Source organism: Pseudophryne corroboree, chromosome 7, assembly GCF_028390025.1.
Source record: "Pseudophryne corroboree isolate aPseCor3 chromosome 7, aPseCor3.hap2, whole genome shotgun sequence".
In the NCBI taxonomy this organism is placed as follows: domain Eukaryota; kingdom Metazoa; phylum Chordata; class Amphibia; order Anura; family Myobatrachidae; genus Pseudophryne; species Pseudophryne corroboree.
Window position 1 is genome coordinate 259,664,820 of NC_086450.1, and position 15,452 is coordinate 259,680,271.

The 15,452-nt window shown below is 49.1% G+C and overlaps 1 protein-coding gene across 2 annotated transcripts in view; it reads right to left on the reverse strand.

Moving 5' to 3' along the window:
- HSPD1 (heat shock protein family D (Hsp60) member 1) overlaps positions 1-15,452 on the reverse strand; it is a 451,411-nt gene that overhangs the window by 428,410 nt on the left and 7,549 nt on the right. For both annotated transcript variants that reach the window (XM_063934112.1, XM_063934111.1), the window contains exon 2: positions 15,260-15,435. In XM_063934112.1, coding sequence (XP_063790182.1) covers positions 15,260-15,433 — 174 coding nt within the window. In that variant the 5' untranslated portion in view covers positions 15,434-15,435. The remainder of the gene's footprint in view (positions 1-15,259; positions 15,436-15,452) is intronic.

A 15,452-nucleotide genomic window follows, 5' to 3' on the forward strand; every position in this document is an offset into this window, starting at 1 on the left:
TGACCGTATCGAGAATCATACCTAGGAACTGAAGGCGTTGAGACGGAATCAGATGTGATTTCTTGAAATTTACAATCCAACCGTGGTGAACTAGTACATTGTAAGTTAGCAGCGCATGCTGGGTAAGTATCTGTTGAGACGGAGCTTTGATGAGCAGATCGTCTAAATACGGAACTATTGTCACTCCCAAGGATCTGAGGTGAGCTATCATCACAGACATTACTTTGGTGAATACCCGAGGCGCTGATGACAGGCCAAACGGCAGAGCCTGAAACTGGTAATGGTTCTGGCGTATTGCAAATCGTAAGAATTTCTGATGAGGCTGCCAAATTGGAATGTGTAAGTACGCATCCTTGAGGTCTAGCGCAATCATGAATTCCTTGGTCTCTAACCCCGCAATCACCGAACGTAGAGACTCCATTTTGAATCTGTAGTAAGTTACGTACTGATTTAGTCCCTTTAAGTTCAATATTGGTCTGACTGAGCCATCCGGCTTCGGGACCACAAATAGACTTGAATAATAACCCTGACCCTGTTGGTGTACAGGGACCGGAATCAACACTGCCGAATTCAGTAAGGATTGAATGGCAATTTGCAAAACTGTCCTCTTGTCGTCCGACAGAGGCAATCCTGTCTTGAAAAACCGCAGAGGCGGCAGACAGTCGAACTCTATTTTGTAACCTTTTAACACTAAATTGCGAATCCAGCCCTCCGCGGATGTGTGGAACCACGCCCCATGGAACTTCTGAAGGCGTGCTCCCACAATTGGAGAACCGAGATGGGCTGGTAACCAGTCATGCCACTGGCTTGTCGGTAACCTTAGCGTTTTGGCGAGTTGTGTTGGTTTGATGGAAACCACGTCCTCGACCACGTCTAGCAGGCGTGGCTGATCCTCTGCCACATCCTCGAAAGGGCTGAGGTCTAAAGGATTTGAACGAAGGTCCAGCGTACCTTCTTCTTGGCGCAGGTGGAGGCAATGGTAAGAAAACAGACTTACCTCCCGTAGCCTCCTTAATCCATGCGTCCAATTCTGGACCAAACAACTTCTTGCCATCGTAAGGCAACGCCTCTATACTTCGTTTGACCTCTGCCTCCGCTTGATAAGTACGCAGGTAGAGTGTAGAGTGCTCTTCGTGCTGTAACTAGCGAAGATGAAATACGAGAAGAGAGCTGACAGACGTCAGTAGACGCTGTACAGAGATACTCTACAGCCTCAATCATTTGATTTACCAGAACTATCAAGTTTTCGTCCTGTAAAGCAGATTTGAGTTCTGTAAGCCATATTATGAGCGCCTTAGTTACCCAAATGCCAACCAATCCAGGTCTTAGCATCACACCTGCTGCTACATACATGGTCTTTAGCATAGTTTCTATCTTGCGATCTGAAGGATCTTTAAGCGTAGTAGCTGCTGGCACTGGTATGGTTAATTTCTTGGTAAGCTTTGACACAGAAGAATCAACTATTGGTGGATTCTCCCATGTACACGTTACCGAGTCTGGAAAAGGATAACTAGACTTAAATCTGCGAGGTATAGAAAACCGTTTATCTGGATTCTGTCTTGTTTCTACTAACATCTGATTTAGAGAATCCGACACAGGAAAACTTACTGGCGTCTTCCGTCGTTTAGTAAATACGACCTGATCATTGGTGAGAGGCTGCTCAGCTTCAGGAAACCTTAGAGACTGCCGTACCGCTCTGATGAGATCATCAATGCCGGAACTGTTAACATCCTCGCTATCTGACTCCACTTCGCCCTCCTCACCCTCATCGTGTTCCGTGAGGTCAGGTATGGAATCGTCAGAATGCAACATAGCAGACACTGGAAAATCATAAGACATATGAAAATTATCCCGTTTGCCCAAAATGGATTTGGACCTTACGCAAGGCTGAGACGCCTCTGGTAGTTCTGGCGGTCTCACCCTAGACTCAGATCTTAACGTTTCTCGCTCCAGACGAGCAGCGGTCATTTCTGTCTGAAATCTCTCCAGTACATTCACTAACATACCCCACGGAGGGTCCGGTGAGGAAATTGGTTGTAAAACCGGAGGAGCAATGGTATTATGGACGGAATCCACAAAACATACTGTACATGTGGTAGATGCATCTGGTAACACACTGCCACATATTTTGCAATTATGCTTTTTAGTTTTTGCTGGTGCCTTACTCATTATGGCGACAGACAATACAATACACAAAAAACTGACACCTGCACGACTCAGTAAAATAGCAATAAGGTGTCTCTGTATATAAATCTGGCCAAGTGCAGTACACGTGGCCAGTACTATGAAATGTGATCCCAAATTCCCACTAACACCCCTGCGCCTTCCGGTGGTGTAGAGATGTAAGACAGGAACCTTCTAGAATCACAGAGGAAGACACAGGAAGCATGATTAATGGCTGCCACAGGAAGCATGGTTAATGGCTGCCATGCTTAAACATATAATCACAGTTTCATACTGATATTATAAACAGTCTCCCTGCCAGCAAAATCCTCATTATATATTATATATATAAAGTGTGCTTAAACATATATGTGCTTAAGCATATATCTTACACTGATATTATTAACAGTCTCCCTGCTAGCAAAGCCTCATTATATATTATATATATAGAATGTGCTTAAACATATATCTTAAACTGATATTATTAACAGTCTTCCTGCCATGCAAAAGTGCTGTCCTCTACCCCCCCTCGCAGCTGCTCCTTAGTGTGCAGTGCGGGACCTCGGGTACCTGTTAGAGTAGGAGCTATTACGGCCCCCAGCGATACACGCGGCGGCCGGAGCCTTACAAGCGGCGGCCGGAGCCTGGGGCGAAGCGGCGGCCTGACGCGGGGAGTAGATGCCCTGTAGCGGCGGCCGTGCAAGAGACTCTGGAGCGGAGATCCGGAGAGCATTATCACCCGGCGGCAGCAGCTGTTCGCTCAGCGGGCGGCGCTGCTGCCGCCGCAGTTAGCCAGTACACCAGCGTGCTGCTGTCCTCCCTTCTCCCCTCCTCGGGACGGCAGCGGAAGCTGACCGCCCCCTCTCACATACCTGCAGTGAAACTCTGTCATGAGGCTCCGACGGGGCTTCTTCAACAAGCGCCGGGCAGCCAGTGTAACAGGATGTGAGGGCTGTGAGGGAGCTCTTTCAGAGAGGCCCGACACGCCCGTGCTGCTATCAGCAGCTGCACTATCCCTGACCCTGCCTTTTGGAAGGGGGAAAGGGATGTGCCAATTTGTTAGAAAAAAGAAAAAGAAAAATAAAAATAAAATTTCTTGAAGTAACCGTGACTTCAGTTAGTAAGCTGCTGCCACGTTCAGCACAGAAAAAACACTGGGTAGTGACCAGGGATATGGAGGGGTGGAGTGTTTCTAAATTTAAATATTCAGTGCTGTTCCTACGGAAGCCCGTCCATATCCCCAAGAGTACTCCAGTGACCCCTAGTGGATGAAAAAGAAATAAGATTTTACTTACCGGTAAATCTATTTCTCGTAGTCCGTAGTGGATGCTGGGGACTCCGTAAGGACCATGGTGAATAGACGGGCTCCGCAGGAGACATGGGCACTTTAAGAAATTAGATTCTGGTGTACTCTGGCTCCTCCCTCTATGTCCCTCCTCCAGACCTCAGTTAGAGAAACTGTGCCCAGAAGAGCTGACCGTACAAGGAAAGGATTTTGGAAATCCAGGGCAAGACTCATACCAGCCACACCAATCACATAACTTACATAACATAACTTGTGATAAACTTACCCAGTCAACAGTATGAACAACAGAGCATCAGTTCAACCCTGATGCAACAGTAACATAGCCCTTATTGCAGCAATAACTATATACAAGTATTACAGAAGAAGTCCGCACTTGGGACGGGCGCCCAGCATCCACTACGAGAAATAGATTTACCGGTAAGTAAAAATAAGAATTTACTTACCGATAATTCTATTTCTCGGAGTCCGTAGTGGATGCTGGGGTTCCTGAAAGGACCATGGGGAATAGCGGCTCCGCAGGAGACAGGGCACAAAAAGTAAAGCTTTAGGATCAGGTGGTGTGCACTGGCTCCTCCCCCTATGACCCTCCTCCAAGCCTCAGTTAGGATACTGTGCCCGGACGAGCGTACACAATAAGGAAGGATTTATGAATCCCGGGTAAGACTCATACCAGCCACACCAATCACACTGTACAACCTGTGATCTGAACCCAGTTAACAGTATGATAACAGCGGAGCCTCTGAAAAGATGGCTCACAACAAATAATAACCCAATTTTTGTAACTATGTACAAGTAATGCAGATAATCCGCACTTGGGATGGGCGCCCAGCATCCACTGACTCCGAGAAATAGAATTATCGGTAAGTAAATTCTTATTTTCTCTATCGTCCTAGTGGATGCTGGGGTTCCTGAAAGGACCATGGGGATTATACCAAAGCTCCCAAACGGGCGGGAGAGTGCGGATGACTCTGCAGCACCGAATGAGAGAACTCCAGGTCCTCCTTAGCCAGGGTATCAAATTTGTAGGATTTTACAAACGTGTTTGACCCTGACTAAATAGCCGCTCGGCAAAGTTGTAAAGCAGAGACCCCTCGGGCAGCCGCCCAAGATGAGCCCACCTTCCTTGTGGAATGGGCATTTACATATTTTGGCTGTGGCAGGCCTGCCACAGAATGTGCAAGCTGAATTGTATTACACATCCAACTAGCAAAAGTCTGCTTAGAAGCAAGAGCACCCAGTTTGTTGGGTGCATACAGGATAACAGCAAGTCAGTTTTCCTGACTCCAGCCGTCCTGGAACCTATATTTTCAGGGCCCTGACCACATCTAGCAACTTGGAGTCCTCCAAGTCCCTAGTAGGCGCAAGACACCACAATAAGCTGGTTCAGGTGAAACACTGACACCACCTTAGGGAGAGAACTGGGGACGAGTCCGCAGCTCTGCCCTGTCCGAATGGACAAACAGATATGGGCTTTTTTGAGAAAAAAAACCACCAATTTGACACTCGCCTGGTCCAGGCCAGGTCCAAGAGCATGTTCACTTTTCATGTGAGATGCTTCAAATCCACAGATTTGACTGGTTTTAAACCAATGTGTTTTGAGGAATCCCAGAACTACGTCGAGATCCCACAGTGCCACTGGAGGCACAAAAGGGGGTTGTATATGCAATACTCCCTTGACAAACTTCTGGACTTCAGGAACTGAAGCCAATTCTTTCTGGAAGAAAAATCGACAGGGCCGAAATTTGAACCTTAATGGACCCCAATTTGAGGCCCATAGACACTCCTGTTTGCAGGAAATGCAGGAATCGACCGAGTTGAAATTTCTTCGTGGGGCCTTCCTGGCCTCACCACCACGCAACATATTTTCGCCACATGTGGTGATAATGTTGTGCGGTCACCTCCTTTCTGGCTTTGACCAGGGTAGGAATGACCTCTTCCTGAATGCCTTTTCCCTTAGGATCCGGCGTTCCACCGCCATGCCGTCAAACGCAGCTGCGGTAAGTCTTGGAACAGACATGGTACTTGCTGAAACAAGTCCCTTCTTAGCGGCAGAGGCCATAAGTCCTCTGTGAGCATCTCTTGAAGTTCCGGGTACCAAGTCCTTCTTGGCCAATCCGGAGCCATGAGTATAGTTCTTACTCCTCTACGTCTTATAATTCTCAGTACCTTAGGTATGAAAAGCAGAGGATGGAACACATACACCGACTGGTACACCCACGGTGTTACCAGAACGTCCACAGCTATTGCCTGAGGGTCTCTTAACCTGGCGCAATACCTGTCCCGTTTTTTGTTCAGACGGGACGCCATCATGTCCACCTTTGGTAATTCCCAACGGTTTACAATCATGTGGAAAACTTCCCCATGAAGTTCCCACTCTGCCGGGTGGAGGTCGTGCCTACTGAGGAAGTCTGCTTCCCAGTTTCCATTCCCGGAATGAAACACTGCTGACAGTGCTATCACATGATTTTCCGCCCAGCGAAAAGTCCTTGCAGTTTTTGCCACTGCCCTCCTGCTTCTTGTGCCGCCCTGTCTATTTACGTGGGCGACTGCCGTGATGTTTTATCCCACTGGATCAATACCGGCTGACCTTGAAGCAGAGGTCTTGCTAAGCTTAGAGCATTATAAATTTACCCTTAGCTATATTTATGTGGAGAAAAGTCTCCAGACTTGATCACACTCCCTGGAAATTTTTTCCTTGTGTGACTGCTCCCCAGCCTCTCGGGCTGGCCTCCGTGGTCACCAACATCCAAAACTGAATGCCGAATCTGCGGCCCTCTAGAAGATGAGCACTCTGTAACCACCACAGGAGAGACACCCTTGTCCTTGGATATAGGGTTATCCGCTGATGCATCTGAAGATGCGATCCGGACCATTTGTCCAGCAGATCCCACTGAAAAGTTCTTGCATGAAATCTGCCGACTGGAATTGCTTCGAAGGAAGTCACCATTTTTTTTACCATGGCCCTTGTGCAATGATGCACTGATTTTAGGAGGTTCCTGACTAGCTCGGATAACTCCCTGGCTTTCTCTTCCGGGAGAAACACCTTTTTCTGGACTGTGTCCAGAATCATCCCTAAGCACAGGAGACTTGTTGTCGGGATCAGCTGCGATTTTGGAATATTTAGAATCCACCCCTGCTGTTGTAACAGTATCCGAGATAGTGCTACTCCGACCTCCAACTGTTCCCTGGACTTTGCCCTTATCAGGAGATCGTCCAAGTAAGGGATAATTAAGACGCCTTTTCTTCGAAGAAGAACCATCATTTCGGCCATTACCTTGGTAAAGACCCGGGGTGCCGTGGACAATCCAAACGGCAGCGTCTGAAACCGATAGTGACAGTTCTGTACCACGAACCTGAGGTACCCTTAGTGATAAGGGCAAATTTGGGACATGGAGGTAAGCATCCCTGATGTCTCGGGACACCATATAGTCCCCTTCTTCCCGGTTCGTTATCACTGCTCTGAGTGACTCCATCTTGATTTGAACCTTTGTAAGTGTTCAAATATTTTTAGATTTAGAATAGGTCTCACCTAGCCTTCTGGCTTCAGTACCACAATATAGTGTGGAATAATACCCCTTTTCTTGTTGTAGGAGGGGTAATTTAATTATCACCTGCTGGGAATACAGCTCGTGAATTGTTTCCCATACTGCCTCCTTGTCGGAGGGAGACCTTGGTAAAGCAGACTTCAGGAGCCTGCGCAGGGGAAACGTCTCGACATTCCAATCTGTACCCCTGGGATACTACTTGTAGGATCCAGGGGTCCTGTACGGTCTCAGCGTCATGCTGAGAGCTTGTCAGAAGCGGTGGAACGCTTCTGTTCCTGGGAATGGGCTGCCTGCTGCAGTCTTCTTCCCTTTCCTCTATCCCTGGGCAGATATGACTCTTATAGGGACGAAAGGACTGAAGCTGAAAAGACTGTGTCTTTTTCTGCAGAGATGTGACTTAGGGTAAAAACGGTGGATTTTCCAGCAGTTGCCGTGGCCACCAGGTCCGATGGACCGACCCCAAATAACTCCTCTTCCTTTATACGGCAATACACCTTTGTGCCGTTTGGAATCTGCATCACCTGACCACTGTCGTGTCCATAAACATCTTCTGGCAGATATGGACATCGCACTTACTCTTGATGCCAGAGTGCAAATATCCCTCTGTGCATCTCGCATATATAGAAATGCATCCTTAAATGCTCTATAGTCAATAAAATACTGTCCCTGTCAAGGGTATCAATATTTTTAGTCAGGGAATCCGACCAAGCCACCCCAGCTCTGCACATCCAGGCTGAGGCGATCGCTGGTCGCAGTATAACACCAGTATGTGTGTATATACTTTTTATGATATTTTCCAGCCTCCTGTCAGCTGGCTCCTTGAGGACGGCCCTATCTATAGACGGTACCGCCACTTGTTCTGATAAGCGTGTGAGCGCCTTATCCACCCTAAGGGGTGTTTCCCAACGCGCCCTAACTTCTGGCGGGAAAGGGTATACCGCCCATATTTTCTATCGGGGGGAACCCACGCATTATCACACACTTCATTTAATTTATCTGATTCAGGAAAAACTACGGTAGTTTTTTCACATCCCACATAATACCCTCTTTTGTGGTACTTGTAGTATCAGAAATATGTAACACCTCCTTCATTGCCCTTAACGTGTGGCCCTAATAAGGAATACGTTTGTTTATTCACCGTCGACACTGGATTCAGTGTCCCTGTCTGTGTCGACCGACTAAAGTAAACGGGCGTTTTAAAACCCCTGACGGTGTTTTTGAGACGTCTGGACCGGTACTAATTGTTTGTCGGCCGTCTCATGTCGTCAACCGACCTTGGCGCGTGTTGACATTATCACGTAATTCCCTAAATAAGCCATCCATTCCGGTGTCGACTCCCTAGAGAGTGACATCACCATTACAGGCAATTGCTCCGCCTCCTCACCAACATCGTCCTCATACATGTCGACACACACGTACCGACACACAGCACACACACAGGGAATGCTCTGATAGAGGACAGGACCTACTAGCCCTTTGGAGAGACAGAGGGAGAGTTTGCCAGCACACACCAAAAACGCTATAATTATATAGGGACAACCTTATATAAGTGTTTTCCCTTATAGCATCTTTTTTATATATTTCTAACGCCAAATTAGTGCCCCCCCTCTCTGTTTTAACCCTGTTTCTGTAGTGCAGTGCAGGGGAGAGCCTGGGAGCCTTCCCTCCAGCCTTTCTGTGAGGGAAAATGGCGCTGTGTGCTGAGGAGATGGGCCCCGCCCCTTTTTCGGCGGCCTCGTCTCCCGCTCTTAACGGATTCTGGCAGGGGTTAAATATCTCCATATAGCCCCCGGAGGCTATATGTGAGGTATTTTTAGCCAAAAATAGGTTTTCATTGCCTCCCAGGGCGCCCCCCTCCCAGCGCCCTGCACCCTCAGTGACTGCCGTGTGAAGTGTGCTGAGAGGAAATGGCGCACAGCTGCAGTGCTGTGCGCTACCTTAAGAAGACTGAGGAGTCTTCATGCCGCCGATTCTGGACCTTCTTCTTGTTTCAGCATCTGCAAGGGGGCCGGCGGCGAGGCTCCGGTGACCATCCAGGCTGTACCTGTGATCGTCCCTCTGGAGCTAATGTCCAGTAGCCAAAGAAGCCAATCCATCCTGCACGCAGGTGAGTTCACTTCTTCTCCCCTAAGTCCCTCGTTGCAGTGATCCTGTTGCCAGCAGGACTCACTGTAAATAAAAAACCTAAGCTAAACTTTTCTAAGCAGCTCTTTAGGAGAGCCACCTAGATTGCACCCTTCTCGGCCGGGCACAAAAATCTAACTGAGGCTTGGAGGAGGGTCATAGGGGGAGGAGCCAGTGCACACCACCTGATCCTAAAGCTTTACTTTTTGTGCCCTGTCTCCTGCGGAGCCGCTATTCCCCATGGTCCTTTCAGGAACCCCAGCATCCACTAGGACGATAGAGAAATCTTATTTTCTCTAACGTCCTAGTGGATGCTGGGGACTCCGTAAGGACCATGGGGATTATACCAAAGCTCCCAAACGGGTGGGAGAGTGCGGATGACTCTGCAGCACCGATTGAGCAAACACAAGGTCCTCCTCAGCCAGGGTATCAAACTTGTAGAACTTAGCAAATGTGTTTGAACCTGACCAAGTAGCCGCTCGGAACAGCTGTAATGCCGAGACCCCTCGGGCAACCGCCCAAGAAGAGCCCACCTTCCTAGTGGAATGGGCCTTAACTGATTTTGGCAGCGGCAATCCAGCCGCAGAATGAGCCTGCTGAATCGTCTTACAGATCCAGCGAGCAATAGTTTGCTTTGAAGCAGGAGCACCAAGCTTGTTGGAAGCATACAGGATAAACAAAGCTTCTGTTTTCCTGACCCTAGCCATTCTGGCTACATAAACCTTCAAAGCCCTGACCACATCAAGTAACTCGGAATCCTCCAAGTCAGTAGTAGCCACAGGCACCACAATAGGTTGGTTTATATGAAAGGATGAAACCACTTTTGGCAGAAATTGTGGACGGGTCCGCAATTCGGCTCTATCCGCATGGAAAACCAGATAAGGGCTTTTATGTGACAAAGCCGCCAATTCTGACACACGCCTAGCCGAAGCCAATGCTAGTAGCATGACCACCTTCCACGTGAGATATTTCAATTCCACCGTTTTGAGTGGTTCAAACCAGTGGGATTTCAGGAAACTCAACACCACGTTAAGATCCCAAGGTGCCACCGGGGGCACAAAAAAGAGGCTGAATACGCAGCACTCCCTTCACAAACGTCTGAACTTCAGGTAGAGAAGCCAGCTCTTTTTGAAAGAAAATGGATAGGGCCGAAATCTGGACCTTAATGGAACCCAATTTCAGGCCCAAAGTCACTCCTGACTGTAGGAAGTGAAGGAAATGGCCCAGCTGGAATTCCTCCGTAGGGGCATTCCTGGCCTCACACCAAGCCACATATTTTCGCCATATACGGTGAAAATGTTGAGCGGTCACGTCCTAAATAGCCTTTATCAGCGTAGGAATTACCTCATCTGGAATGCCTTTTTCCACTAGGATCCGGCGTTCAACCGCCATGCCGTCAAACGCAGCCGCGGTAAGTCTTGGAACAGACAGGGCCCTTGTTGCAACAAGTCCTGTCTTAGAGGAAGAGGCCACGGGTCCTCTGAGCATTTCTTGCAGATCTGGATACCAAGTCCTTCTTGGCCAATCCAGAACAATGAGTATTGTTCTCACTCCTCTTTTTCTTATGATTCTCAACACCTTGGGTAAGAGGGGAAGAGGAGGAAATACATAGACCGATTGGAACACCCACGGTGTCACCAGGGCGTCTACAGCTATCTCCTGAGGGTCTCTTGACCTGGCGCAATACCTCTGTAGTTTCTTGTTGAGGCGGAATGCCATCATGTCCACCTGAGGCAGTTCCCACCGACTTGCAAGCTGTGCGAAGACTTCTTGATGAAGTCCCCACTCCCCCGGACTCACACCAAGATACATATTTTTTCCAAATTCGATGGTAATGTTAAGACGTTACCCCCCTTTCCTAGACTGTATCAGGGTAGTAGTGTTCACTCTAGGAGTGAAAAGGGGCAGGGCGCCGGACTCCGGGGGCACATGTGCGCGTGGCCACGCAAATTAGGGGGCGTGGTCACGCCTACGTCATTTTAGGGGGCGGTGCGGCCCACAGACGCTACTAATAGAGAGCGTCTGTGGCCGGCGACGTCACTGTTGGGGGTGTGCCCAGCACCTCCGTCGGTGCTGGGCTTCCCCCAGCCCTCTCCCAATGCGTGAATGGATGCCGCGCGCATGCGCACGGCATCTATACACGCCAAGAGGGCAGGAAGCGGACGGCTGTTCTAGCAGGGCGCCGCAAAAGGGGCAGGGCGGGTTTTGCCTGCTAAAAAACGGGCAGGGCGCGGCGCCCTGCTCAAACAGCCTAGAGTGAACACTAGAGTAGGAATAACCTTGTTCGGAATGCCCTTTCGAGCCAGTATCAGGCGAGACCCCACTCCCCTGGATGGAGATCGTGCCTGCTGAGGAAGTCTGCTTCCCCAGTTGTCTACCCCCGGGATGAACACTGCTGACAGTGCGCTTACATGATTCTCCGCCCAGCGAAGAATTCTGGTGGCTTCCGCCATCGCCACCCTGCTCCTTGTGCCGCCCTGTCGGTTTACATGAGCCACAGCGGTGATGTTGTCGGACTGAATCAGAACTGGATGACCGCGAAGCAGGGCATCTGCTTGACGTAGGGCGTTGTAAATGGCCCTTAGTTCCAGGATGTTGATGTGAAGGTAAGTCTCCTGACTTGACCAGAGACCTTGGAAATTTCTTCCCTGTGTGACTGCTCCCCACCCTCGGAGGCTTGCATCCGTGGTCACCAGAACCCAGTCCTGAATGCCGAATCTGCGGCCCTCGAGAAGGTGAGCACTATGTAGCCACCACAGGAGAGACACCTTGGCGGATAGGGTGATTAACCGATGCATCTGAAGATGTGATCCGGACCATTTGTCCAGTAAGTCCCATTGAAAGGTCCTTGCATGGAACCTGCCGAAGGGAATGGCCTCGTACGATGCCACCATCTTTCCCAGGACTTGAGTGCAGTGATGCACTGACACCTGTTTTGGTTTTAATAGGTCCCTGACCAGTGTCATGAGTTCCAGAACCTTCTCTATCGGGAGATAAACCCTTTTCTGGCCTGTGTCCAAAATCATGCCCAGGAAGGGCAGACGAGTCGTAGGAACCAACTGCGACTTTGGAATATTCAGAATCCAGCCGTGTTGCCGTAACACTTCCAGAGAACGTGCTACGCTGATCAGCAACTGCTCTCTTGACCTCGCCTTTATGAGGAGATCGTCCAAGTATGGGATAATTGTGACCCCTTGCTTCCGCAGGAGTACCATCATTTCCGCCATTACCTTTGTAAATATTCTCGGAGCCGTGGAGAGACCAAACGGCAACGTCTGAAATTGGTAATGACAATCCTGTACCACAAAAACCTGAGGTACGCCTGATGAGGTGGATAAATGGGGACATGAAGGTATGCATCCTTTATGTCCAGAGACACCATAAAATCCCCCCCCCCCCCTTCCAGGCTTGTAATGACCGCTCTCAGCGATTCCATTTTGAACCGGAACCTTTTTAGGTACACGTTCAGGGATTTTAAATTCAATATGGGTCTGACCGAACCGTCCGGTTTGGGTACCACAAACATGGTCGAATAATAACCCTTTCCTTGTTGAAGGAGGGGAACCTTGACCACCACCTGTTGAAGATACAATTTGTGAATTGTAGTTAACATTATTTCTCTCTAAGGGGGAAGCTGGCAGAGCCGACTTGAGGTATCGGTGAGAGGGCATCTCTTCGAATTCCAGCTTGTATCCCTGAGACACAACATCTATTGCCCAGGGATCCAACGGTGAGTGAACCCACTTGTGGCTGAAATTTCGGAGACGCGCCCCCACCGGTGTGGAGCCCCAGCGTCATGCAGTGGATTTAGTGGAAGCCGGGAAGGACTTCTGTTCCTGGGAACTAGCTGTGTTGTGCAGCTTCTTTCCTCTGCCCCTGCCTCTGGCAAGAAAGGACGCACCTCGGACTTTCTTGTTTTCTGTGATCGAAAGGACTGCATTTGGCAATACGGTGCTTTCTTAGGTTGTGAGGAAACATATGGCAAAAAAATTTGACTTCCCAGCTGTAGCCGTGGAGACCAGGTCCGAGAGACCCTCCCCAAACAATTCCTCACCCTTGTAAAGTAAAACCTCCATGTGCCTTTTTGAGTCGGCATCACCTGTCCATTGCCGAGTCCACAGGACCCTTCTGGCAGAAATCGACATAGCATTTATTCTAGAACCTAGTAGGCTAATGTCTCTCTGAGCATCTCTCATATATAGGACAGCATCTTTAATATGCCCCAGGGTCATTAATATAGTATCCTTGTCTAAGGTATCAAGTTCCTCAGATAAGTTATCCGTCCAAGCTGCTACAGCACAACACACCCAAGCCGACGCGATTGCCGGCCTCAGTAAGGTACCCGAATGTGTATAAATGGACTTCAGGGTAACCTCCCATTTGCGAACCGCAGCATCTTTGAGGGTAGCCGTATCCTGTGACGGCAGGGCTACCTTCTTGGATTAGCGTGTCAAAGCTTTGTCCACCCTAGGGGAGGATTCCCAGCGTAACCTGTCTGCTGGCGGGAAAGGATACGCCATAAGAATCTTTTTGGAAAGCTGCAGTTTTTTATCTGGAGATTCCCAAGCCTTTTCACATAACTCATTGAGCTCGTGTGAGGGGGGAAAGTTACCTGCGGCTTCTTTTCCCCATACATATGAACCCTCCTGTCAGGGACTGGGGTTTCCTCTGTGATGTGCAGCACATCCTTAATAGCTATAATCATATAACGGACGAATTTAGCCAATTTTGGCTGTAACTTTGCATCATCGTAATCGACACTGGATTCAGAATCCATGTCGGTATGCATGTCAATAATTTGGGATAGTGGGCGCTTCTGAGAACCTGTCGGCCTCTGCGACATAGGATCAGGCATGGATTGGGACCCTGACTGTCCTGAGGTTTCAGCTTTGTCTAAACTTTTATGCAAGGAATTAACATTATCATTTAAAACCTTCCACATATCCATCCAATCAGGTATCAGCGGAAACACCACATTCATTTGCTCCTGCTCTGCTTCCACAGCCTTCCTCATCAGACATGTCGACACAAGCGTACCGACACCACACACAGGGAATGCCCTTCTTGAAGACAGTTCCCCCACAAGGCCCTTTGGTGAAAGAGAGTATGCCAGCACACACCCCAGCGCTGTATAACCCAGGAATAACACAGTAACTTAATGTTAACCCAGTAGCTGCTGTATGTGTATTTTTAGCACCTAATTATGTGCCCCCCCCCCCCCCCCCCCCTCTCTTTTTACCCTTTTTCTACCGTGAATCTGCAAGGGAGAGCCTGAGGAGCTTCTTCTCAGCTGAGCTGTGGAGAAAAAATGGCGCTGGTGAGTGCTGAGTGAGAAGCCCCGCCCCCTCGACGGCAGGCTTCTGTCCCGCTAAAATACATCTTTATGGCGGGGGCTCATACATATATACATTGCCAAACTGTATATATGCTTACTTTTGCCAAAATAGGTCCATTTGCTGCCCAGGGCGGCGCGGCGCGCCCCGCCCCCCCCCGTGCCCTGCACCCTTACAGTGACCGGAGTATGTGAGGTGTGTATGGAGCAATGGCGCACAGCTGCAGTGCTGTGCGTTACCTCATGTGAAGAACGGAGTCTTCAGCCGCCGATTTTGAAGTCTTCTTTACTTCTCATACTCACCCGGCTTCTGTCTTCCGGCTCTGCGAGGGGGAAGGCGGTGCGGCTCTGGGATCTGACAACGAGGGTGAGATCCTGTGTACGATCCCTCTGGAGCTAATGGTGTCCAGTAGCCTAATGGTGTCAGAGAGTAGGGCTGCTTCTCTCCCCTCTGTCCCACGATGCAGGGAGTCTGTTGCCAGCAGAGCTCCCTGAAATAAAAACCTTACAAATACTTTCTTACAGCAAGCTCAGGAGAGCTCACTGAACAGCACCCAACTCGTCCGGGCACAGATTCAAACTGAGGTCTGGAGGAGGGACATAGAGGGAGGAGCCAGAGCAGACCAGAATCTAAATTCTTTCTTAAAGTGCCCATGTCTCCTGCAGAGCCCGTCTATTCTCAATGGTCCTTACGGAGTCCCCAGCATCACCTAGGACGTTAGAGAAAATATAAACACATTTACTGTTAATATTTAATTTGCAACAATAATTTGACCATATAGTATATACCTTTGGTCCCATTGTTACTGCCACTGCATCTGCCAAAAGGTCAACCCCTTGAAGCATAAGTGCCCTGGCTTCAGCACCAAACTTAACATCTTTTGCATAGGCTCGTCTCAGATTAGGTGCAAGGGCTGGAGATACTGGTCTCAGACGACGAAGGAGGATTGGTAAATGCAGCATCTCTGGAAAGACAACATTC